A 25,729-nucleotide genomic window follows, 5' to 3' on the forward strand; every position below is an offset into this window, starting at 1 on the left:
AGTGTTCTGACCCTTGGGCAGCCCTCAGTCATTTTCTGGGAGCCTCGCCTCACCGGGGTCCTCCTTGGGGCTGTTGGGAGGAAGGTTCAGACCTGGAGCTGGGTTTCTGTGGGCCTAGACCTAGCCTGTGCGAATCACATGCTCAGGTTAGAAAGCCACGTCAACACACCTTCCAAACACAGCCAGGGAGTCAGCGGCTCTCGGGGAGTCAAGGAGCCACCTAGGTCACACAGCCAGTGAATGCTGAGAGGGACCGTGGCATCCTGGCTCCCGCCCAGTTGCTGTCTCCTTCTCAGGAAAAACAAAATATTCTCACAGATCTTTTACCTTGTAACTTCAAGGGCCGCCTGTTGCATGAGCTCCAAGCATTGAGTCATGGTCAAGGGCCTGGCTAGCCTGCAGGGAGGGCTGGCTGTGGTGTAGGTGGGGGCTGAGCTGGAAAGCCCTGCTCCTGGGGCCTGTTGCAGCCAACAGGGAGGGCTGGGGGGCACCCCACAGAAGGCAGGGACAGAGCAAGCAAGCATCAGGGGCTGTGCAGGAGTCTCAGTTGCTGCTCTGCCCGCAGTTGCTGGGAAACAGGCACAGCCTGGCACAGCGAAGGTGGCCATCAGTGAGTGAGCAAGTGATGCCTGGCTGGGCACCAGGGGAGGCGGAAAGAACATGAGAACAAGCCTCCCCACTGCTGCCCGCCTGGAAGCTGTCGATCTCCCACAGGGCCCGCTGAGCCCAGCTGCTCTGAACCCAGTGGCAAGCGTGGGCCCCGCAGAGCCAGCCCTCCCCACAGGCTGTGCTGGGGTCAGAGCGTGGGCCCAGGGAAGGCTGGGGGTACAGAACTGGGCAGGCCAGGAGGATCCCTGCATGGCCACTCAAGTCCTCAGCAGGGTTCTGGGGCAGCTGCGCCCATGTCTGTGTAGGCATGGGTGCTCCTCTGTGTGGTTCCCTGGAACTTGGAGCCACAGCCCCACACCAGCGCCCAAGTGGAAACTCATCTCCAAGAGCAAGATTCAGCCCCCACGTTTTGTTCAAAGGGTGGAGTGGGCCGGGCACGGTGGCTCATGCCTATAATCCCAGCACTTTGGGAGGCCGAGGTGGGCAGATCACCTGAGGTCAGGAGGTCAAGACCAGCCTGGCCAACATGGTGAAACCCCATCTCTACTAAAAATACAAAAAGTAGCCGGGCATGGTGGCACACGCCTGTAATCCTAGCTACTTAGTAGGCTGAGGCATTGAACCCGGGAGGCGGAGGTTGCAATGATCCGAGATTGCGCCATTGCTCTCCAGCCTGGACAAGAGTGAAACTCCATCTCAAAAACAAAACAGAGTGGAATCATGCAGAGGGTGCCCTGTGCCCATGACTTTGCAGAATGGAGAAGCTGGGTCAGAGTGGTAGGTCCAGGCTGAGGACCCCAAGAGACCCATGCCGAGCCACCCCCTCAGCTTCCCCACTTTAGGGCAGCCCTGCATCCTTGGCCTGGACTGCCCATCCTGTCCTCTCCCCCTTCCCCTCCAGCAGAGGCACAAGAGGCTATAAATAACAGGGCTGTCTACAGGCCCGAAATCCATAGGCTTTGTACTGGCCTCGCTTTATTCAGCGCCCAGCAGCAGCCAGGCTGGGGAACCCAGGCTGGGGCAGCCTTGAGTGGGGCACAGGCACAGGCCCAGGCCTCCCATGCAGAGTGCTGACAGCTCCATTCGCAGCCCAGCCACAGGGTCCTGCCAGCTCTCCAGCCGGGAATGCAAAAGTGGCAGACGCGCCTCAGCCGGAGTCCCCGAGGACAGCCAAAGAGGAACCGAGGCACGGCTACTGTGGGACCCAACGGGAGGCTTGCAGGCAGGGCGAGTGCAGGCAGGGACCTCAGGGCTCCTCTGTGAAGGCAGCGGCGCCCGAAAGCAGGCCTTGTCTCTCCGGGTCGTTGCTGTCCACATCCTTGCTGTCTGGGGTCCCTGCAGGAGGAAAGATGCTCAGCCTGCCCAAAGGATGCAGAAGGTGCTTTGGGACCAGGCCTGGGCACGGGCTGTCAGGAAATCCTCTCTGTCCCCAATGCAAAATACCTTCCAGATCCAACCCCTTGTCATCACCTTCAATGCCACTGGCGTGGTCTTAGCACCATTGTCCCCTGGAAGGGGAGTAGGCTGTCGGCTATGCCTCTTGGCTTCAACGCTGACCCTCCTGCAGTCTGCTTTCAACACGGCAGCCAGGGCGACACTTTGACATCAGTCAGACCACCTGAGTGCTCCTCTCCTGGAAGCCCCACGGCAGCTCCCGCCTCACTCCGAGCGAAAGCCACGGTCTTTACAAGGACCCCCTGCTCTGGCCCTGTATCCCTCACCCCTACCACTGTCCCTCTTGCTCCTGCTGCAGCCACACTGGCCTCCTGGCTGATCCTCAAACACATCAGGTGCATACATTCCCATGGCAGGGCCTTTGCACTGGCTGTCCCCACTGCCAGGAGCGTCTTCCCCCCGGGTCGCTGGATGGCTCACTCCCTCGCTTCCTCCAGATCTTTGCTCTAATGTCGCCTGCGCAGTGGGGATCCTCGTAACCTGCACCCACCTGTCCCTTTTTTGTTTTTTGTTTTTTGAGACAGTCTCACTTTGTTGTCCAGGCTGGAGTGCAGTGGCAAGATGGCGAGATCTCAGCTCACCGTAACCTCCACCTCCTGGGTTCAAGCGATTCTTCTGCCTCAGCCTCCTGAGTAGCTGGGACTACAGGTGTGTGCCACCACACCTGGCTAATTTTTGTAGTTTTAGTAGAGACAGGGCTTCACCATGTTGTCCAGGCTGGTCTTGAACTTCTGACCTTGTGATCCGCCCACCTCGGCCTCCCAAAGTACTGGGATTATAGGTGTGAGCCACTGTGCCCAGCCCCTGTCTCCTTCCTTTCCTGCTTTATATCTCTCCATAGCACTCGTCACCCTGAACATGCTATATCTTTACTTTTTCTGTTTCTGGTCTGTCTTCACCAACTAGAGTGTCAGTTTCTACAGGGTCCTCATTCTTTCCCTCCCCAGCCTCTGCAACCTTCCCTGGTACATAGCAGGGGTGTATAAGCATTTCTGAATGAGTAAACAAACAAACTGACCAGGGGTTCGGGGGGTGGCCAGTGCTGTCTGCCCCTAGGGTGTCCAGCCCTGAGCCGGGCCTGGTGCAAGGGGTAGGGTACCTGTGCCAGGCTGCCAGGCCCGGTCCTCGTCTCTCTCCAGGTACAGCGCTGTCAGCAGGAAGCAGCCACCCCCCAGGGCAATGACGAAGGCGCAGCACAGGAAGCTCTGCTGCAGGCTGAGGAAGCGCTGCAGGTAGGAGTCAGGGCGCCTGGCCCGCAGGACACTAGAGATCTGTGGAGGAGAAGGGGTGGGTCTGCCAGGCCCACCAGGCTGGCCCCCAGACCCTCCCCACCCCACACACGCAGACACCTCTTACAAGTCCCGTGAGATAGGGGCTGCCAGCGTCTCCCAGGATGTGGCCCACTGTGATCTGAAGTGCCTCTGCTGTCCCCCGACACCTGGGCACCACCACAGACTGAAAAACATAGGCACAGCAGGGGGCACCCCAAGTGAGGGCACCCTTGCCTCCTGTTCCCCACCTGCCAAGGACCTGCCTGGAGGAGTGACAGGCCATTCAGGTGAGTGGGATGCGAGGGGAGTCGGCAACCCCCAAGGTCTAAAGTCCCACCCCAGAACATCAGGCCCACCTGAAGCTCCTCCAATGCCCAAGGATGGGGGTGCCGAGGCCCCCGATCAGGGCCACCTCTTTTGAGAGTTTGCTCTTGAAATGGGAAGGAACCAGGCATGACTGTGACCACAGTGAAAGGGGCTGGGGTATCCCAGCTCAGGGGCCCAGGACACAGCAGTGCAGGTGGGCGGGGAGAAGAGCAGGTGCATGCCAGGTGTCTGCATGTGCGGGCAATTGGGCAGGGGTGGTACGGAGGGCTCAGCCCTCTCAGGAGCCGCAGGGCCCCTGGGGCAGAGACCAAAGGCAGCCTTGCTGGAGAAGCCCACACAACTCGACGGACGAGACTGAGAACGTTAAGAAGATGAACACTGGAACGGGCGCAGTGGCTCACTTCTGTAATCCCAGCACTTTGGGAGGCCGAGGTGGGTGGATCACCTGAGATCAGGAGGTCAAGACCAGCCTGGGCAACATGGCGAAACCCCATCTCTACTAAAAATACAAAAACTAGCCGGGCGTGGTGGTGGCACATGCCTATAATCCCAGCTACTCGGGAGGCTGAGGCAGAAGAATCGCTGGAACCCGGGAGGCAGAGGTTGCAGTGAGCCGAGATGGCACCATCGCAATCCAATCTGGGTGAGAAAGCAAAACCCCGTCTCAAAAAAAAAAAAAAAGATGAACTCTGGAGTCAGAGTCTCAGGTTCCGATCCAATCCCCACTCTCTAGCTGTGTGACTCTGAGCAGGCTGCTTCACCTTTCTTCCCTCTGTCTCTCCATCCCCAAATGGGGATAAATAATAGTACCGATCTTGAGAGTGTCACTCATTGTCATTATTCGTCTGCTACCTGGAGGCTTCGTGTGGACATCAAACCAAAATCATGCTCTGAGATGGAATGCTCCAGGCACTTGAACTCGGCTGTGCCTTCCGCCTGGCGTGCCTTCCCCTCTCTGGTCCAGCTGGAGCGTCTCTATTTGTCATTTAGGACTTACATTTGGGTCACCTCTTCTGTGAAGCCCTCTCAGAGTTCAGGTACCTGCCCTGAGCTCCTACAACTCCTATGCACACCCCTAACTGAACTCATGTCACCCAGAATTGTGAGGGGCCCTTTCTTCTCTGTCCACCTCTCCTTATTCCCTATGGTGTGTAGGCAACAAAGACCCTTAATTTCTCTTGGGGTCCCTGGGCGCAGCGAGGTACCAGGCACAGAGGGGACTAGCTGAAAGTCTGCCAACAAAATAAGTCAAGTAGATCCATCCGGGAGACTGTTCCCAGGAGAAACTCTGCCAGAACCCAGGGCTACAGCAGGGGATGGAAGGAAGGAGGGGGAGGGGATTCAAGCAGAGACCACATGGTCACATGAACCCAGCTGGACAGCCACAGGGGAGCTTACCACCCTGTAGCCTTATCCCCAAGACCTAGGTGTCTATGATCTGAGGCCATGAGTTAGTAATAATCAATATAAGCTGGGCACAGGGGCTCAAGCCTATAATCCCAGCACTTTGGGAGGCCGAGGCAGGTAGATCAACTGAGGTCAGGAGTTCGAGACCAGCCTGGCCAACATGGTGAAACCCCGTCTCTACCAAAAATACAAAAATTAGCCAGGCGTGGTGGTGCATGCCTATAATCCCAGCTACTCGGGAGGCTGAGGCAGGAGAATCACTTGAACCCGGGAGGTGGAGGTTGTAGTGAGCCGAGGTGGCACCACTGCATTCCAGACTGAGTGACAGAGCAAGATCCTGTCTCAAAAAAATTAATAATAGGCCGGGCGCGGTGGCTCAAGCCTGTAATCCCAGCACTTTGGGAGGCCGAGACGGGCGGATCACGAGGTCAGGAGATCGAGACCATCCTGGCTAACATGGTGAAACCCCGTCTCTACTAAAAAATACAAAAAAACTAGCTGGGCGAGGTGGCGGGTGCCTGTAATCCCAGCTACTCGGGAGGCTGAGGCAGGAGAATGGCGGGAACCCGGGAGGCGGAGCTTGCAGTGAGCTGAGATCCGGCCACTGCACTCCAGCCCGGGTGACAGAGCGAGACTCCGTCTCAAAAACAAAAAAAAATTAATAATAAAATAATAACTGCCAACATTTATTGAATGCTTGCTGTATGCATTTTATACATCAACTTGAACAACCCCTAAGGGAGATGCAATGACCACCTGCATTTTACAGATGAGAAGAACCTCCACAGGGAGCCCAAGGTTACCCAGCCTGAAATAACAGGACTGAGATAGGATCCCAGGCCTTCTCCCTCCAGGACCTGGCTTTTTGACTACTCTGCTGTGATCGGCAAGGAGGAGCCAGTGTTTCCAGCAATATTTATGCATTTGTAATAGAACATTCAGAAATCCAAGAGAAAGATGAGGAGGACAAGTTCATTGCTAGCCCTGTAAACGGATGGCAGAGTAATTGGCAAAGAGACGGGGAAAGCTATGCCAGGCAGGGGACAGTGTAAGCAAAGGTGTGGAGGGAGGATCCCAGGGACAGGATCTCTGCATTCCAGAACCCCAGGGGGCAGATGCAGGGGGTTTTGTGGTGGGCAGGGCAGAGGGCGGGAGTCACTGTGGTGACTGTCTGGTCCCAGGGTCACTGGCGCTGAGCCACCCTGCGCAGGTGGCGAGAGAAACCAGGCCTCTTGCCATCACCAGGATCTGCCAACAGGCCTGAGAAGGAACTGACCAACAGCTTTGCACCTTCCCCAAGGACTTCCTTCTCACTCCATAATTATGTCATTACTCACTGGTGGCTCTAGGAAGGCAGGTGAAGCCTCCTGGAGGGAGGAACCTGAATGTCCAAAAAGGTCCACATGGAGGCTAGGGCTGCTGGGACCCCCACAGTAAGGTCCAGGTAGGGTGGCCGCTTCCTCCTCTCCCAGGAACCCCAACCTGCTGGGCCCAGCTCTGTCGCTGCTGCCAGTGGCGAGAGAGGTGGGTCTCCCCCAGCCTGTTCCAAGTCCTCATTGTCTCCATGCAGCCAGCAGCCAAGACCGGGCCCCACAGAAGCTGGAGAGCCCAGGGGGTAATTTCAGAAATAAGAGGCTTTGGGTTCCCAAAAATCCAGGCTCACTCTATTCTGAGACAAAAACACCTCTGTGTCTGGCTCTCCCTTCTTAGAAGGGCTGTTCCCTTTATAGCCCAGGGCTAAACCAGGGCCAACCAAGGGCTTGCAGAAAGTCGGAGCAGCAGCCAGCAGGTGCAGACTGCCCCGGCAGCCTGCCTCCTGCACCCCCACCCAGGCCTTGCCCCCAAACACCCCTGGGAGGGTGAGACAGGCCAGTGAGCTGACAGCTACCTGGAGGCAGAGGCTGAGCAGGGAAGCACTGAAACCTGGGGCAGGGGGAGAACCCAGAGGTGACAGCTCTCCGGGGAAGTGTGGGGACGTCTGCTGGGGGTGGGAGATGAGCCTGTGGGTAGACTGCAGGACCCCAAAGGACAGGCCTGAGAAAGAGGAAATGAGCCCCCTCCTTCTCTAGCCCCCACACTGGTTGAGATCCAGAGATTGTGCTCCTGGGATCCTCCCTCCACGCCTTTGCTTACACTGTCCCCTGCCTGGAGAGGGGTTGGGGTGAGCTGGCTCTGGGCCATCCTGAGTGGGGCCAGGACAGACAGCAGGGCTGGGAGGGAGCCCCCATGGCTAGGTGTGGGGAGGCAGGGAGCTCTGCCTGAGAAGATGCGGGTTCAGGGGACATAATCTCAGTCTCCAGGGAGCAGGGCCCTCTGCGGCCCAGCGGGGCCAAGGGGAGGCTGGCAGAGGTGAGTCTTGGCTGTGACTGCGCCAAATCATTTTCATCAACAGAAAGCCCCCCGAGAGGCAGGCGCTGCCCGAGGTGTGCAGAATGAGCTCTCGGGAGGTGTATGTGAACAAGGGGATGGCTGGAATTTGGCAAAGCATTTATGGACTGGCGAGCTCGCGATGCCAGACCAGTGTTCTCAAAGTGCGCTCTATGGAATGCGATGGCAGGATCACTTGGGAAGTTCATCAGAAACACAGGTCCCTGGACCCCAGCATGGACTTGGAGGACACAGAGCCTGGAATTGGGGTTTGTAACAAGCTCCCTTAAACCTGACTCTCATGCACAGTGATGTCTTCAAGCCACTGGACCAGAGGGCCCCTGAGGTCCCTTCTCCAGAGAGAACCTGGATTCTCCCCATTGTGGAGACTGCATCAAAGACAGCAGTATCCCTGCCAGGGGCAGCGGCTCAAGCCTGTAATCCCAGCACGTTGGGAGACTGACGGGGGGCGGATCACGAGGTCAAGAGATGAAGAGCATCCTGGCCAACATAGTGAACCCCGTCTCTACTAAAATACAAAAATTAGCCGGGCGTGGTGGTGCACACCTGTAGTCCCAGCTACTCGGGAGGCTGAGGCAGGAGAATGGTGTAAACCCGGGAGGCGGAGCTTGCAGTGAGCTGAGATCCGGCCACTGCACTCCAGCCTGGGCGACAGAGCAAGACTCCGTCTCAAAAAAAAAAAAGAAAGAAAGAAAGAAGAAGAGAGAGGAGTGTCCCGAGGAACGGATGATCTGGAAGTCAGCGGGGCCCACACACCCACTCAGGAATCTATAGGACGCAGGTGTGAATTCATTCTGTCATAGCCTGGGGTGTCACTGGTGGTTGCCATCGCTCTACCTATTGGACAGGTGAGCAAACCAAGACCCAGAGAGGTTCAGTCACTTGGCCAGGGCCACACAGCTAGTGAGGAGCTGGGCTAGAAGCGGAAGCAGATGGGCTGCTGCAGAGTCCTCGAGCCTGGGCTCTGCTGCCCTCTGCCCTCTAACCCACCCACAGGCTCCAACCTCCCAGACACCTGCAGTTTCCACCCATTTTCCTATCAGCCGTCTGTGGCTTTCTTGGCTACCGAAAGCTGTTCATGTGAATGTGCCCTGCCCTTCGCTCCCTGCTCCCTTGTTCTGGGGCCCCTGTTCACATACACCCTAAGGCCTCCTCCCTCCCTGGGCCCCTGCCAAAAGAGAAGCCGATCTCCTGTCTCAGGAGCAAGTGCCGGCCGGCAAAGGGGACCTTCCTCTACTTCCTGCCACAGGCCCTGTCCCCACACACTTCCTGCCCCTGCTCTGCTGGGAGGCTACTTCCTCCCCCAGCGCTGGATCCCACCCTCAACTCACCCTCGAACAGGGCTCCCTCTCTCCTCCTGCTTGCCCCTCCCTGCTCCCTGGAGGCTGTTCTGGCCTCCCGTCTTGAAAAGCAGAAAAGCAATGCCAGCTTCCCGGGATCTTCTGCCAACTCCAGCTACCATGCCCTTTGCTCCTGCCAACTCCACTCCTCAAGGGAATTGTCTACCTTCGGTGTCCTGCTTCCTCTTTCTCACCCTCCTCACCCTGCTCCAAGCTGGCATCTGCCCCTCCACTGCACAGAAGGGCTCCCCCTCCACCGGCCTTTACAGGGAGGAAGCAGCAACATGGAGGAGCTGAACTACAGGGGCTACAAGGATTGCTCAGCTCTGACCCCCAAAGGCCGCAAAGCATCTTTGGCCACAGGGCTCCAGGAAGGTGGGAAGGCAGGGAAGGGGGCGGGAGGCTCTGGGGCGGTGGACCTTGCAAAGCGTTGGGGCTGGAGGCCTCTAAGCCAAGCAAAGACCATGGGGAGCCCTGAGGTGGGCTGGCTCCTGTCCAGCCGGCTCCCTGGGCAGCTCCCCAGATGGGTAAAACTGTGCGGCTGGCCAGCCCCTAACTCTCCTTCCCCCCTTCCCCCACCTGTCCTCCCCAGCACACACTCTCCTCTTTAACCCCACAAAGAGCCTGGCTCTGCCAGGTTAATCATTCTTATAAAGGCAGACGCTGTGGGACACGGGTGCAGCCTTCACATATCTGCGGGGCTGTCATGTGGAAGAGGGAGCTGCGCCGTGGGGGGCAGGTCAGGGAAGCTGCGGGGGCAGGTGCAGCTCCGTCTGGACCACCTCAGAGAGAACCAGCTATGCTGGGGGCATGTTAGTTTCCCTGAGCCTAAAAGCGGACAATCCCATGAATAAAACATCTACCAATGCCTTCCCCTTTCCTGAGCGTTCCTGGAGGCCGCCTCGCTCACCCTACCGGGCAGGTGCTGATGACCCCTTTTATAAACAAGGAAACTGAGGCCCAGGGCCATGCAGCAGGTCTGTGGCTGACTCTGGGCTGGAGCCCAAGTCTCCTGTCTGGAGGGAGGGGCAGGGAAGACCTGCCAGCCCTGCAGCTGATCCACTCACCCAGGAGCCAAAGACAGGGCAGGCCTCTCCACACTCGCTGGGCCTGGGCTGTGGGGAGGGGTCAGGGGATCTGCTGGGGAGGGGCAGACATCTTGGCAGGGAGTGAGCATCCCGTCCACAGTAGTATTCAAGCAGGGTTTGTTGACGGAGTAAACGACTATACATACCCATAATTCTTTCAAACTCAGATTCTAGGGCACCATGATTTCTTTGGGGGATAGAAAATGAGGAAATGGAAAATTCTGGATTGCTGTAAGAATCCTAGCCAGCATTCTCTGTGCCAGGCACATGGATCTTCTCATTTCACCCTCACATCAATCCATAAGGCAGGTGCCATTATCATCCCCACTTTCCACATGGGGATACCGAGGCTCAGAGACACACAGTGACTGGCCTAAGGCCACACAGCTCATTAGTGGCAGGACCAGGGCTGACAGCCAGGTCTGTTTTCTGAATCCAGGCTTATACCGCGACATTGAACTGCCCTCGGGTCAGCTCTCAGCCGACGGCCAGGCTGGTCCAGTTCCCTTGTGGCCAGCACCAGGCTGCCAGGAGATGGAAGGAAGGCTCTCGGGGTGCCCACAGGCCCAGGGCCCTGCGTTATCTACAAAGGCACAACCCTTCATGGTATTCAAAGTCCTTCCCTGTATGCCTCCCAGAAGGAGGCAAGGAGGCTGGACGAAGGGCGTGGGGCTCAGGGAGGGGCCTGTGGGACTCTGGATGCAGCAGTCATGTGATCAAGACAGTATCAGGCCTCTGACAGGCAGGGCTGATCCTTGCATGGCAGCCTGTGACACACAAGTTGGTGTGGGCTGGCGCAGTGGGCCTCAGTGGCTACTGCCCCGAAGGATAGCATCCTGTCTGCAAGCCTCAGAGTGGAGGCCAAGGAGCCTGCTTGCTGAGAAGCTACAGAAAGAAGGAGGGAGGGGCCAGGCACAGTGGCTCACACCTGTAATCCCAGCGCTTTGGTAGGCCAAGGCGGGCAGATCACCTGAGGTCAGGAGTTCAAGACCAGCCTGGCCAATATGGTGAAGCCCCATCTCTACTAAAAATACAAAATTAGGCGGGTATGGTGGCGAGTGCCTGTAGTCTCTGCTACTTGGGAGGCTGAGGCAGGAGAATCAGTTGAACTCAGGAGGCGGAGGTTGCAGTGAGCCGAGATCAGGCTATTGCACTCCAGCCTGGGCAACAAGAGTACTCAGTCTCCAAAAAAAAAAAAGAGAGGGAGCCCAGGGAGTCAAAATGCGTAGGTTCCAGCCCTGGCTCCCTGCGCTGGGGCTGTGTGACTTTGGAACAGGCACCTGCCTTCTCTGAACCTCCATTTGTTCATCTGCAAAATGCGGATGATGGTCAGAGACGTCTGAGAGTGTCAGAGGCCTCTGGTCCAAGGTAACCGTGAATGACTTTGGTCCCCTAATGCATGGTCTCTGACGCCATTGCCAGGCAGCTGCTCACCAGCAGAGGTCTAGTCCTGAGCTGGACTCTGTCTAGCTCCCCCTGCTCAGCCCCCTACCCCGACTCCCGCACCTACCAGCAGGATGTCGGCAACCACTGCCCAGTTGCAGGACAGAAGCAGCTCCCCAAGGCCCAGGAACACCTGTGGACAGAGGGTGGCCTCGGTGAGGATTCCCAGACCCCAACCTGTTGCTCCCCACCTATTGTGTGCCAGCCAGCGTGCCCAGCCCCAGGCACCCCACCAAAGGCCCCTCCAGGCCATCCCCCTCCCCGTGGAGCAGCACAGGGAGGTGGGCAAGGCCCGGGACACCCATCATGCAGACGGTCAAACTGAGCCTGGTCAAGGACGGGGCTTGTCTGGGGTCACCAGCTGACCCTGAGTAAAGCCTGCCTGGGGCATGAGGCTTACGGCCCCTGCCCAGTGCCCACCCCCAGCTCTGCTCCCAGTGTCCTCTGGTTACCACAAGCCCGGAACCTGCCCCCCCTTCACCTCGTGCCAAGGGATTAGGACAATCCTCATTCCCCTCACTCAAGAAGAGTTTAATGAAGCAGCAAGAAGAAAGAAAAAAAAAAGTCTAATTTCTCAAAGCTTCCAAGAGCTTATTGCAAGGGTGGAATTAGTCATTCCTGGATCACGGGGCTGTCCCCAGGGTAGCCCAGGCTCAGGCACCCGAAGACCTGATGATCAGTGGCTGGGGAGCACCCGGGACAGAGGACCTGAAGGGCCACCGCCCGAGCACCCACCACACGCCAGCCCTGTCCTCTCTTGTGACCCTGTCTAACTCCTCAGGTTAGGTGCCCTATAAGGCAGGTGTCATTACACCCATTTCACAGATAAACTCAGGCCAGAGGGTACGCATCAAGCCACATCCTGATGAGCGCCCCCACCCCCCGCCCCGTGATGGCCTGTGCATGGTGAGGGTGAAGAGGCCACTGGGGGGAGGGGGGGTTCCCAGCATCCACAGAGCCTGGTGAGGCTAGCACCGGGGAATCAGAGGACAGCCCGAGATGGGCAGGGAGTCCCTGGGCGGAGGTGGCACGGGGGAGAACCCTGAAGGACAGTCAGGATCAGGACGGGCCCAGGACAGCCACAAGACCACGCCAGCCGGGGACCCACGGGAGTGGAGGCAAGGGGCTGGGATGTGCCTATCATGCTGGGCGGGGCAGGAACGTGGCCCAGCTCTGGTGGAGGGAGAGCAGAACCAGCCAAGGAGCCCAAGCAGCCATGTGCTCTCCTGGTCTAACTCAGCCCCTGGGACTTCAGTGCCTGGTCCCTGGCACCCAAACTGAGAGGCCCCTGAGGGTGGGTCTCCCTCAGGCCTGGGACATGGGGCCGGGCACCCACAGGGGCAGAAATCAAGAAGTTGTTGGCAGACAGGTCTCAGGTGGGGCCTGGGCAGCTGCAGATCCACATTCCAGCCTAGCAGGGTCTGCCAGCTGCCTCCTGGGGCCACATGAAAGCCTGGCCTGACTCACACCCTCCTCCCTTCGACTTTTTCCGGGTACCTTCACCTGGCCCTCCAGGCCTCTCCCCGCTTTACGACGCCAGCGTCTGCCTCTACCACCTCCCTCTCCGTGCAGCCCAGGCACCCCGTCCCCCAACCAGCCCCCCGTTTTGCTCTCCTCGGCCACTCCACACCCATAGGACATGCTGAAATACACCTTTTCCTTCCTCCAGCTGGGGCAGGGTGGATCCCGGCCCCAAAATAGAGCCCATCAGAGGGAGGCTGCAGCTACAATGGGGCCTTTCAGACTAAAGCCGCCCGAGGATGCCAGGTCTCCTCAGACACACCTGGAGGCCGGCACCGCGCCACCAAATCCTTGTCTCCGCTTGGCAGCTTTGAGGGGCAAAGGGCTCGGCTGCGGAGAGACCACCTTCTAATCCTGTAATTACAGAGTCTCCTGGGGTGGTGGCCACCAGGGCTGACTCAGCTCCAGGAGGGGTTCCACAGCCAAGGGGTGTGACCTCCTGGGGTGGACGGGCCCAGCCACACCCTGCCTTGCTGAGCGGGCCTGGGGAGGCCACCACCTCTGGACCTCGGTTTCCCCAACGGTACAACGCCAGGGTGCCCCAGATGCTCCACCAGGACCCTCCAGCACCAGCAGTCCCTGCTTGTTAAGCTGGTAACCCCGCTTTGCACTGGGGTTCCTCACAGGCTAGTGCACACTGGGTCCTAGAGCTCAGTGGCTTCCACGAGCAGTTCAAACCTGGGCTCCACAACTCAAAAGCAAAGCAAACACATAAAAAGTGCTCTGGGGCTGGGCGCCATGGCTCACGCCTGTAATCCTAGCACTTTGGGAGGCCGAGGTGGGCAGATCACAAGGTCAGAAGATCGAGACCATCCTGGCTAACACAGTGAAACCCCGTTTCTACTAAAAATACAAAGAAAAAATTAGCCAGGCGTGGTGGCGGGCACCTGTAGTCCCAGCTACTCAGGAGGCTGAGGCAGGAGAATGGCATGAACCCAGGAGGTAGAGCTTGCAGTGAGCCGAGATCGTGCCACTGCACTCCAGTCTGGGCGAGAGAGTGAGACTCTGCCTCAAAAAATAAATAAATAAAAAATAAAGGGGCTCTGGTTTGTAGAATTCAGTTGACTGTTCGCAGCTGCTCCTACATGGGCATCTCAGTCCTGCAGTCCCAGGTCCCTCCTGGACACTCCCTCCTGGACGGCCACAGGCACCTCACACTGAAGAGCTGCCTAAACTCATTTTCTCCCCTGTCCCCAAACATCTCTGTTCCTGCCCAGTGTGGCTGAGCCAGCCAGGACACAGGCCCCAGGCGCAGACTGGTCAGCAAGCTGCTGGAGCTGATCTCCTCCGGCTCAGGAATAGCGCCCGGTCCCCATCACCCAGGCCAGACGCTGGGGTTGGGGGTTCCCTACATGCCTTGCTCACCCTCACACCCCTCATCACTGATTTCTGTCCATTTTGCATCCTGCACATTCCTTGAATCTGCCTCTTTCTCCTGTCCATGGCCTCTGGCCAGTGCACTCCAGGCCTCCCCGGCCGTCTCCTCCCCAGTTTCCCAGGCCCCACCATCCCTCCAGACACCAGCCCTGGAGGGGACTTCCGAAAGAGAAATCTGACTCTGCCCCTGTCTCTGCAGAGTCTGTGTGGCCTCCCTGCACCCTGACTTAGATCCCTCTGGGAGATAGGGCCTGGGAACACTGCCTGGAGCCTGAGAAACATGGAGCCCCTCAGTCCCTGGCCTCTGCCATTCCAGACCAAGATAATTTCCCCCTCGAGCTAGGAAAGTGATGATAAATGTCCCTGGCTTTAGTCATCCCCGGCCACAGAGACCCACACGCATAGGTATCCATGCTCACACTGTCACGCACGCAGCCGCGTGAACATGCCCAGACACACGCACAGCCAAGGCCTCCCACACGTGCACACGAGATCAACACACAAGCACACTCACACACAAGCACACTCACATGCATGCACCCACACACGGACACTCTCAACCTGAGACAAACACAAAGAACTCACACGCCACAACTACGTACAGATGTAGGTAACGGGGAGCCATTCAAACTATCAAAACGTGTGGGGCAAGGGCACCAGAAAGATGATGGCTATAAACCCTGGCACAGGCTCGTTGGGGTGGACTTGCCGAATAACAACCTGGCATGTACCCATGCATCCCTGTGGTCTCATAATAAGCATAGTAATTATGCACACACACACACACATGTACACAGACATGCTTGTGTCTTCACTCTTGTGCACATCCATGCACAAGAGTGGACGTGCGCACACTTAGATCTTCACACACACATTCCTCTCCTCTTGTCCACCTGCACGTGCAGGTTGGCAGGAGGAGGAAGCAGGTGGAAACGGTCAGCCCCTGTGGCATGGCACTGGCAGTGCCTTCAATCTTGGTTCAGCTCAGTCTTCCAACTGGGCGGTAACTGACTCTGAACTGCAAAGAATGGATTCTGGGCCCACCAAGAAAGGAAAAGGCCCAGCATCCCAAGGGTCTCGCTGTGCCCGGGGCAGGGCTGAGGCCCAAGCCTCCTCTCTCACGGACCAACCCTCTGCCTGAGCCAGTCAGGACACAGGCCCCAGGACACAGACCAGCCGCCAGCAAGCTGCTGCACCGTCTGGCACGCTTTGTCCCTGGGCTTGCCAACCTGTAATTGCAACGACTGGCATTGGGGCACAAGGGTACCACCTGGTTTCCAGGGGCCGGCGACAGCCCAACAAGCCAGTGGGCAGGCAGGTGGGGAGTGAGGCAGTGAAGGGAGCAAAAGCTTTGCGTCCTCCCAGAGAATTCGGCTGAGATTGTGTGTTCTCCTGGTGTGCCATGCTGCCAGCCAACAGACACCTGTTACATCTTGGCAGGGCTGTGGGGCCCTCAGAGGAAGGATGAGTGGGCCTGTCTCAGCCCCTCTCAGACAGCGCCTGGTGGGGCCTGGTTACTCCAGCCCAGAAAGCCAGGTAGAAAGGGCTTATCCAAGAGACTCCCCAAGGGCCAAGTCTGGGAAGTGGTAGGAACGCTCCCCAGAGTTGGGGAGCTCACATAGCCCAGCTTTCCATACCACTCCAGGGACCAGACAGCAGATCCCACAGCCATCCCCTGCATCCTGGGCTGACCCTTGAGGACAGCTATGGTGGACTACATCCTGGCTGATCTCTGCCAACCACCCTGCAAGCTCCCCTGTGGATGCCAGATGGGCAGTTATCAGGCCTCCATCCCAGGTCCTCACGCAGTCTTCAGGACTGGGAAGGGGCCGGGCACGGTGGCTCCCACCTGTAATCCCAGCAATTTGGGAAGCCGAGGCAGGCGAATCACTTGAGGCCAGGAGTTTGAGACCAGCCTGGCCAACATGGTAAAACCCCTTCTCTACTAAAAATACAAAAATTAGCCAGGTGTGGTGACGGGCGCCTGTAATCCCAGCTACTCGGGAGGCTGACGCAGGAGAATCGGTTGTGCCTGTGAGGGGGAGGCTGACAGATCGTGCCTGCACTCCGGCCTGGGCAAAAGAGTGAGACTCTCTCTTAAAAAAAAAAAAAAGGCCGGGTGCGGTGGCTCAAGCCTGTAATCCCAGCACTTTGGGAGGCCGAGACGGGCGGATCACGAGGTCAGGAGATCGAGACCATCCTGGCTAACACGGTGAAACCCCGTCTCTACTAAAAAAATACAAAAATCTAGCCGGGCGAGGTGGCGGGCGCCTGTAGTCCCAGCTACTCCGGAGGCTGAGGCAGGAGAATGGCTTAAACCCGGGAGGCGGAGCTTGCAGTGAGCTGAGATCCGGCCACTGCACTCCAGCCTGGGCGACAGAGCGAGACTCCGTCTCAAAAAAAAAAAAAAAAAAAAAAGACTGGGAAGGGCAGTGTCCTCTCCTGGATCTAAAGGCCTCAGTGACAGCCACGTTGGCTCTGCTTTGTCCAGTGGTGGCCACGTCTCTCCTTGGGCAAGGAGGGAACTCAGAGTTATGATCAAGTTTGGGCAGGAAACAGCCTTCAAGATCACCAGGGTCAACTCCTGCGCAAAGATGGAGGATTGAAAGTTGCGTCATAGACTTAAGTTTCCACGCAGAAGCAAAAAATAGTAAGCCAGAAAAAAAGTGATTTTTTTTTTTTACCAAAGAAAAGAACAAAACCTAGCGAAATGAACATTCCCTACTGGCAGCCAGGCGCAGTGGCTCACACCTGTAATCTCAACACTTTGGGAGGCTCAGGCAGGAGGACTGCTTGATCCCAGGAATTCAAGACCAGCCTAGACAGCATAGCCTCTATCTCTACAAATAATTAAAAAATTAGCCGGGCACGGTGGCATGCACCTGTGGTCCCACCTATTCCAGAGGCTGAGGCGGGGAGGATCCCTTAAGCCTGAGAGGTTGGGGCCGCAGGGAGTGAGACATGATCACACCACTGCACTCCAGCCTGGGTGAACGGCAAGATCCTCAAAAAAATAAAATAAAAAAATTTAAAAAATTGGCAGCCAAGCAAAAGAGCAGACGATTCTGTAGAAGAGGGTATTACCCTTCTAGGCTTCTCCTCCTCACAGTCATTCACTAACAGCCCCATATCTGGAGGGAAATAAACTGAGTAGTGTCCCTGAGAGCCAGCAGGGAAAGCTGCTGGGGAGAGACAAGTAAAACCAGAGAAAGCCAACAATGACTCCAATCACTGACTCCACTCAAGGCCTGAGGGCAACCCCCGTCTCAGAAGGGAATGCACCCAGTAATTAAGTAGAATGAACCGTGTTATAGAGCGTTTACCTGAATCCCAGAAGACAGAGCAGACAGCCCAGGTGTTTTTACAGGTGCCTCATTTGCCTGAGCCCTGCATTTCCCTCCGGCAACAGAAAAGTCTGCAGAGCCTAAGCTCAGCTCAGACTGCATTACCTTTGGACAACGGAATGGTCGCAGAGAAGGCAGGGAGAGTCAAAGACACAAAGTCACCCACACTGGCACACAACCACACTATTATCAAAGCGAATCCAGTTTCTGAGCAGAGCTGCCCACACCCAGCTCAGAGGAAAGTCACTCAGCATGTAAACTCTGGATACATGTTGTAGAAAAGCAAAGAAGGAAGGAAAGGAGGGCGATAAGGAGAAAAAAATCCAACCTGGCCGGGCGCAGTGGCTCACGCCTGTAATCCCAACACTTTGGGAGGCCGAGGAGGGTGGATCACTTGAGGTGAGGAGCTCGAGACTAGCCTGGCCAACATGGTGAAACCTCGTCTCTACTAAAAAGTACAAAAATTGACTGGCGTCATGGAGCACGCCTGTAGTCCCAGCTACTCGGGAGGCTAAGGCAGGAGAATCGCTTGAACCCAGGAGGCAGAGGTTGCAGTGAGCTGAGATTGTGCCACTGCACTCCAGCTTGGGCGACAGCGTGAGACTCTGTCTCAAAAAAAAAAAAAAAAAAAAAATCCAACCTAAAAGATAGGTAATAAGAGAAGGAGCAGAAGGAAATTCTTTATATTGGCTTCATGTTATAAAACAATGCAATGAGAATATTAATTCAGACTGGGCACAGTGGCGCATGTCTGTAATCCCAGCACTTTGGGAGGCCGAGGAGGGTGGATCACTTGATCTGAGGAGTTTCACACCAGCCTAGGCAACATGGCAAAACCCTGTCTCTATGAAAAATAGAAAAATTAGCTGGGCGTGGTAGTGCATGCCTGTGGTCCCAGCTACTCAGGAGGCTGAGGTGGGAGGATCATTTGAGCCCAGGAGGTCGAGGCTGCAGAGAGCCATGACTGCATCACTGCACTCCAGCCTTCGTGACAGAGTAAGACCCTGTCTCTAAATAAATAAATAAATAAATATCAAAGAAAAGACAATCTCATGCATAAACGAACCAAAAGAAAATAAACTCTCTAGCCTTTTGGGGGACGGGGGTGGATAAAAATTTCTTAATCACAAAATCTACCCAGTTAGGAGTTGAAGCAAAATAAAGAACTCAGGAATACAGAATCTGTGTAAACAGACTGATAACAAACCTTGAATCTACTTAAATAAGAAACTATTGTCAAGCCACTACAAGGATGATGCTTAAAGAACAGACTGTGGCCGGGTGCGGTGGTTCACGCCTGTAATCCCAGCACTTTGAGAGGCTGAGGCAGGCAGATCACCTGAGGTTGGAGGTTCGCGACCAGTCTGACCAACATAGAGAAACCCCGTCTCTGCTAAAAATACAAAATTAGCTGGGCCATGGTGTCGCACATCTGTAGTCCCAGCTACTCAGGAGGCTGAAGCAGAAGAATCACTTGAAGCTGGGAGGTGGAGGTAGTGGTGAGCCGAGATTGTGCCATTGCACTCCAGCCTGGGTAACAAGAGCGAAACTCCGTCTCAAAATAAAAGCAAAAAAAACAACAACAAAAAAAAGAAAGCAAAAAAAAAAAAAGACAAACAGAAAAAACCCCAAACAAAACAACAACAAACTGTGAATGCTCTAGAAAAAGTAAAAATAATAATTAACAAAAATCAGGAGATTGGGGAGAGAAGGGAGAGAGGAGGTAGAAGAAGGCTGCTGTCCACTTTCATAGCTCATATTCATCAATAAGTCCACAGTTTTACAACTAATTCAAACTTAATTCCTTTGATTTCACTTCAGTTTCTTCAAGTGGATTCATATAAATTAAACATATTATATGATTCTATTTATATGAATTATCCACAACAGACAAATCTATAAAGACAGAAAATAGATGTAGCAGCTGCCTAGGGCCAGGGCTGGAGAGCAGAGAGATAGATTGGAGGGAAATGGGGGTGACTGCTAATAGGCATGAAATTTCTTTTTGGGGTGAGCAAAATGTTCTAAAATTGATGTGATGATGGTTGTTCAACTCTGTGGATGTACTAAAAACCAGTGAATTATACACTTTATTGGGTGAACTGTCAGATATATGAATTATTACTAATATCATTTTGAGACAGGGTCTTGCTCTGTCACCCAGGCTGGAGTGCAGTGGTGTGATCTTGGCTCACTGCAGCTTCTGCCTCCTGGGTTCAAGCGATTCTTATCCTCGGCCTCCCAAGTAGCTGAGATTACAAAGCACCTACCACCACACCTGGCTAATTTTTGTACTTTTTAAAAAAATATTTACTTATTTATTTTGAGATGGAGTCTCACTCTGTCGCCCAGACTGGAGTGCAGTGGCGCAATCTCGGCTCACTGCAAGCTCCGCCTCCCGGGTTCATGCCATTCTTCTGCCTTAGCCTCCCGAGGAGCTGGAACTACAGGTGCCCGCCACCTCACCTGGCCAATTTTTTGTATTTTTAGTAGAGACGGGGTTTCACTGTGTTAGCCAGGATGGTCTCGATCTCCTGACCTCGTGATCCGCCTGCCTCGGCCTCCCACAGTGCTGGGTTTACAGGCGTGAGCCACCACGCCTGGCCCATAATTTTTGTATTTTTAGTAGAGATAGGGTTTCACCATGTTGGCCAGGTGGGTCTCGAACTCCTGACCTCAAGTGATCCACCTGCCTCAGCCTCCCAAAGTAGTGGGTTTACAGGCATGAGCCACTGCGCCCAACCTGAGATATGAATTGTATCTCTATAAATCTGTTTTTAAAAATTGCACTACCATATGACCCCAGCTTAATAAAACTATTTCTACCTACCCATAAGCCTGTTAATGGATAGAAAGACACATATATGGAATGATGGTTACCTAATTGAATAATAAATATGGAAGCAAAAAGGCCAAAATGTGAAGAATTATTCACTCTTGTAGATGAAAACAGGAATAACTGTTATTATCTTCTCTGCACTTTTCTGCTTTTGCTTTGGTTTTTTTAGTGTCCCCCAAATAAAAATACCCAAGTCATTTGATACAGCATGATAGAGTGAACTGTTGGTCCCACCCTTGACTTCACCACGGCAGCACTGTGCATTCACAGCCATGACTGACGTGTGGCATGTCTCTAAGCCAGAGCTTCAGGTCTCCGCTCATGCCCTTGGTGACCCCATTTGGTCTCATGGCTTGAAATAACCAGCCTAGACCTCTCTCCTGAACTCCAGACTCATACATATCCAATTTGTTTTTTTTTTTTTTTTTTTTTTTTGAGATGGAGTCTTGCTCTGTCACCCAGGCTGGCGTGCAGTGCTGTGATCCTGGCTCACTGCAACCTCCACCTCCCAGGTTCAAGTGATTCTCATGCCTCAGCCTCCTAAGTAGCTGGGACTGCAGGCACCCACCACCACGCTCGGCTAATTTCTATATTTTTAGTAGGACATATTTTAGAGAGACCATGTTTGCATTGGGCGTCCAGCCGAATTGCCTCTTAATATGTCCAGTTGAGGCCGGGCACAGTGGCCCATTCCTGTAATCCCAGCACTCTGGGAGGCCAAGGTGAGCGGACCACTTTTGGTCAGGAGTTCGAGACCACCCTGTCCAACATGGTGAAACCCCTTCTCTACTAAAAATACAAAAATTAGCCGGGTGTGGTGGCAGGTGCCTGTAATCCCAGCTACTCTGGAGGCTGAGGCAGGAGAATCGCTTGAATTCAGGAGGCAGAGGTTGCAGTGAGCCAAGATCACACCACTGCACTCCAGCCTGGGCGACAGAGCAAGATTCTGTCATAAACAAATAAATAAATAAAACAAATAAAATAAATCAGGTAGAAGTGATGCTTTTCAAGTTCCTGGCCTGAGGCTTAACAGACTTTGTAACTTCCACTTTTGCTGCCTTAGAGCACTGCCCTGAGATGGTCATGTAAGGAAGCTGCTCTCGCCTAGGGGACGATGAGCGGCCACACGGAGAAGGACGAAGGGGACCCATGGGGCAGCCAGAGGTGAGTAAGGTCAGCGTGGACATTCCAGTGCGGTAATCGTCCAGATGAAAGCCACCACGTGAGTGGACACAGGCCAACCAGCAGAGGAACCGTCCAGCCAGGCCACGGAATCAGAAATAATTGGGCATTGTTTTAAGCCACGAAGTTTTGGGGTGATTTTTTACGCAGTAGTAGATAGCAGATACAACCCCTAAGTCAGATCCTCTCACCTCTGCGCTGGACACTCTGGTGGCTTCCAGTGTCAGTGATATGGGAAGCCAGAGTGAATCCACGTACAAGGCCCTCCATGATCCACACCCTCACTCCCCCATCACCGTGACCTCTGACTTCATCGCCTCTACTGCTCCCTGGCTGACCCCATTCCAGCCACATTTCCCCAACACACCAGTCACGCATTCTCCCTCAGGGCTTCTGCACAGGCTGTCCTCTGCATGGACTGTGCTTCCCTGCTCCACCCCGTACCCACATGGCTTCTTCCCACACTTATTTCTGGAATGTCACTGTCTCAACAAGGCCTACCCTGGCCCCTTGCATTGCTCCTGTCGTTCTCTTTATCCCCTTTCCCTGCTGTTGATCTCCACAGAACTCATCCCCATCTAACATACTATGGTATCTGTTTGTTTGTTTGTTTGTTTGTTGAGAGGGAGTTTTGCTCTGTCACCCAGGCTGGAGTGCAGTGGCGCAATCTTGGCTCACTGCAACCTCTGCCTCCCAGGTTCCAGCGATCCTCCTGCCTCAGCCTCCCTAGTAGCTGGGATTACAGGTGCCCACCACTATGCCCTGCTTATTTTTGTATTTTTAGTAGAGGGTTTCACTATGTTGGGTTTCACTATGTTGGCCAGGCTGGTTTTGAACTCCTGACCTCACGACATCTGCCTGCTTCGGTCTCCCAAAGTGCTGGGATTACAGGTGTGAGCCACTGTGCCTGGCCTTTTTTTTTTTTTGAGACAGAGTCTCGTTCTGTCACCCAAGCTAGAGTGCAAAGGTGCAATCTGAGCTCACTGTAACCTCTGCTTCCTGGGCTCAAGCGATTCTCCTGCCTCAGTCTCCTGAATAGCTGGGATTACAGGCACACACCACCACGCCTGGCTAATTTTTGTATTTTTAGTAGAGGCAGGGTTTCACCATGTTGGCCAGGCTGGTCTCAAACCCCTGACCTCGTGATCTGCCCACCTTGGCCTCCCGAAGTGCTGGGATTTATGGGCATGAGCTACCGTGCCTGGCCTATGGTGTTGATTTTCCATGTTTATTGTATTACACACACATACTTTTGCCTGCTTTGTTCATGCTGTACCCCAGTGCCTGGAACAGCATATGGCAAAGAGGAGGTGCTGGGGAAATATTTCATATGTGAGTGGACATTGCTGCTCTTCCTGGTGGAGACCTGCCTCTCAGCCACCTGGCCATGGCCATAGGCTTGGCCGTTTGAGGCCTCAAGCACATCTGCTCCTTCAGCCCATGGGGCCAAGCAGGGGTATGAGGGAGTCTGGGTTTCTCACCTGTGAGACCAAAAGAGCAGCACGGAACTAGAGACCCAGCCTGGTGGGCTTCGCCACTGTGCACACTAACACTTTCCTATGCAATGTTAGATGTCAGCAGAGCCCAGAGGACAGTAGAGAAGGAACCCCTGGGGCATGATGGGAGATTGCATTTTCCAAAGATAGCCACTGCAATATTTCCAATTCCACAAGTTCTTGCAGATCACTGATACTCTCATCAAAAGATACAGTCCGTTTCTACTTTTTGCTTTGAAATGGAGTCTCACTGCCTCACCCAGGCTGGAGTGCATTGGTGGCAATCCTGCCTCACTGCAACCTCCACCTCCTGGGTTCAAGTGATTCTCCTGCCTCAGCCTTCCAAGTAGCTGGGATTACAGGCACCTGCCATCATGCCAGGCTAATTTTTGTATTTTTTGATGGGGTCTCACCATGTTGGCTAAGCTGGTCTTGAACTCCTCATCTCAGGTAATCTTCCCGCCTCGGCCTCCCAAAGTGCTGGAATCACAGGCATGAGCCACTATGCACGGCCTAGAGTCCATTTCTTTGCCCCAGCAGAAAGTTGTGCTCAGGTGAAAAAAAAAAATAGCACGCAGAGAATGCAAGTTACATTTACGGTAACTTTCAAGGGTAGGTCATAAAAGGCAACACAGTTCTTTCTACCTGGCCCACTATCTCAGAACATTAGTCCTTGTTTAACCCGGCCACCATGCGGTGAGGAAGGAAGCACAGACCACACGGAGAGACCACAGACAGGTATACCAGCCAATGGCTTCTGCTAAGGTCTCAGTCAATAGCTAAATCGACTGCCAGGCAGGCCCCACCACTTTGATGATCCAGCCCCTCACCCCTATCCAGCCTAGCTAACACCAAGTGGAAAAGAGATGTCATCCCCTCTTGCTCTCAAACCTGGCCTAAACTGCAAATATGTGAGCAAAATAAATGTTTTTGTTGTTTTAAGCCATTAAGTTTTGTTACATATGCATAGTAATTATAACAGGCTTGGCCGGGCGTGGTGGCTCACGCCTGTAAACCCAGCACTTTGGGAGGCCAAGGCAGGCAGATCACCTGAGGTCAGGAGTTGGAGACCAGCCTGGCCAACATGGTGAAACCCCATCTCTACTAAAAATACCAAAAATCAGCCAGGTGTAGTGGTGTGCACCTGTAATCCCAGCTACTCAGGAGGCCGAGACAGGAGAATTGCTTGAACCTGGGAGGCGGAGGTTGCAGTGAGCCAAGATTGCACCATTGCACTCCAGCCTGGTCACAGGCTTTTTTTTTTTTTTCTGGAGACAGAAAAAAAAAAACAAAAAAAAAAACAGGCTCAAAAGTTTGCTTATCTCTTTAAGGAAGCCGAGAGGTAAGGAGTAGCACTCCCATTTTCTTGCTAAGAAAACTGAGGCTCCGAGGTCAAGATATTGACCTAGGTCACACAAGTCACACAACTGGTAAGGAAAGAAGAAGGAATGATGTCTAGCTCTTTCAGACACATCATGGCATGCTCCCTCCCACGCCCCATTCCTGTCCCTCCACCTTGACCACAAAGCCCACCTAAGGGGGGATAGCCGACGTTTAGCCACATCCTCCAGCCACCAGGTCAGTGACAGTGGAGGCCCTGCTTTGGGTGCAGTCCCTCCTCTGAGCACAAACCCCTTCTCTGAAGGGCAGCAGCTCTGGGAAGAAGGCCAAGGAAGGTGGTATAAGCCAAGACCTGCTGTGTGCATGTCTGGACCCTAATTAACAGCTGAGAAGTCCACTTCCCTTGCCAAGAGGACAGGAAAGATGGAAGAGATGGAACCCTCTGTTTCTGTAGGTGGCCAAGGGGCATGGGCTCCCCCAGGGAAGGCCCCAGACCAGACTTTATATTCTCAGAAAAGCTCATTTCCATGAAACAAGCAGCATGATTTGGCCCCTACTTCAGGAAATCTGGGAACAGACACACAGTGCGACCAAAAATCATTCTGCCCACACAATGCAGTCACAGGCACAAAAGTAGCAGGAGAAAAGCTATACTTAGCCACAGATGCACATGTGCACACAGGCACATCCCACACAGTTCTCTGCATGTCCTGAGGTGGGTGTGCACACTCATGCACAGAGAAGTGTACAAAACAGCACACGTCAACACACTCATACACACCATGCACACACACACACAAATTAAAATAGATCTATTTGTACATACAATGTACATTTAGTATGTATATTCATTCGTGCTAAATGTACATTGTATTACAAGTATATCCTTTTTTTTTTTTTTGAGATGGAGTCTCACTCTGTCACCCCAGCTAGAGTACAGTGGCATGATTTCGGCTCACTGCAACCTCCACCACCCAGGTTCAAGCGATTCTCCTACCTCGGCCTCCAAAGTAGCTGGGATTAAAGGCACACACCGCCATGCTCAGCTAAATTTTTAAATACATTTTTAATGGGGACAGGGGCATGGGAGAAGGCATGTTGGCCAGGCTGGTCTCGAACTCATAGCCTCAAGTGATTTGCCCACCTTGACCTCCCAAAGTGCTGGGATTACAGGCATGAGCCATCGTGCCTGGCTAGTATAGTCAGGGTGTTTGTTTGTTTGTTTGTTTGTTTTAAGACAGAGTCTTGCTTTGTTGCCCAGGCTAAAGTACAGTGGCGCAATCTCGGCTCACTGCAACCTC

At 54.4% G+C, this 25,729-nt stretch overlaps 1 protein-coding gene across 5 annotated transcripts in view; it reads right to left on the reverse strand.

Moving 5' to 3' along the window:
• Positions 1 to 1,365: 1,365 nt before the first annotated feature.
• The window catches only part of SPNS3 (sphingolipid transporter 3 (putative)), a 58,266-nt gene continuing 33,902 nt past the window's right edge, over positions 1,366 to 25,729 (reverse strand). Inside the window, exons 9-12 of one of the 5 annotated variants that reach the window (XM_033185030.1) lie at positions 11,396 to 11,461; positions 3,421 to 3,519; positions 3,164 to 3,335; positions 1,546 to 1,944 (exon numbers count right to left, since the gene is read on the reverse strand). In XM_033185030.1, coding sequence (XP_033040921.1) covers positions 1,856 to 1,944; positions 3,164 to 3,335; positions 3,421 to 3,519; positions 11,396 to 11,461 — 426 coding nt within the window. In that variant the 3' untranslated portion in view covers positions 1,546 to 1,855. Of the gene's footprint in view, positions 1,945 to 3,163; positions 3,336 to 3,420; positions 3,520 to 11,395; positions 11,462 to 25,729 lie in introns of all 5 variants that reach the window. The other 4 variants (XM_033185032.1, XM_033185033.1, XM_033185034.1 and 1 more) reach the window with 4 other exon arrangements.

Source organism: Trachypithecus francoisi, unplaced genomic scaffold (genome assembly GCF_009764315.1).
Source record: "Trachypithecus francoisi isolate TF-2019V2 unplaced genomic scaffold, Tfra_2.0 Lachesis_group20, whole genome shotgun sequence".
NCBI classification, from domain to species: Eukaryota; Metazoa; Chordata; class Mammalia; order Primates; family Cercopithecidae; genus Trachypithecus; species Trachypithecus francoisi.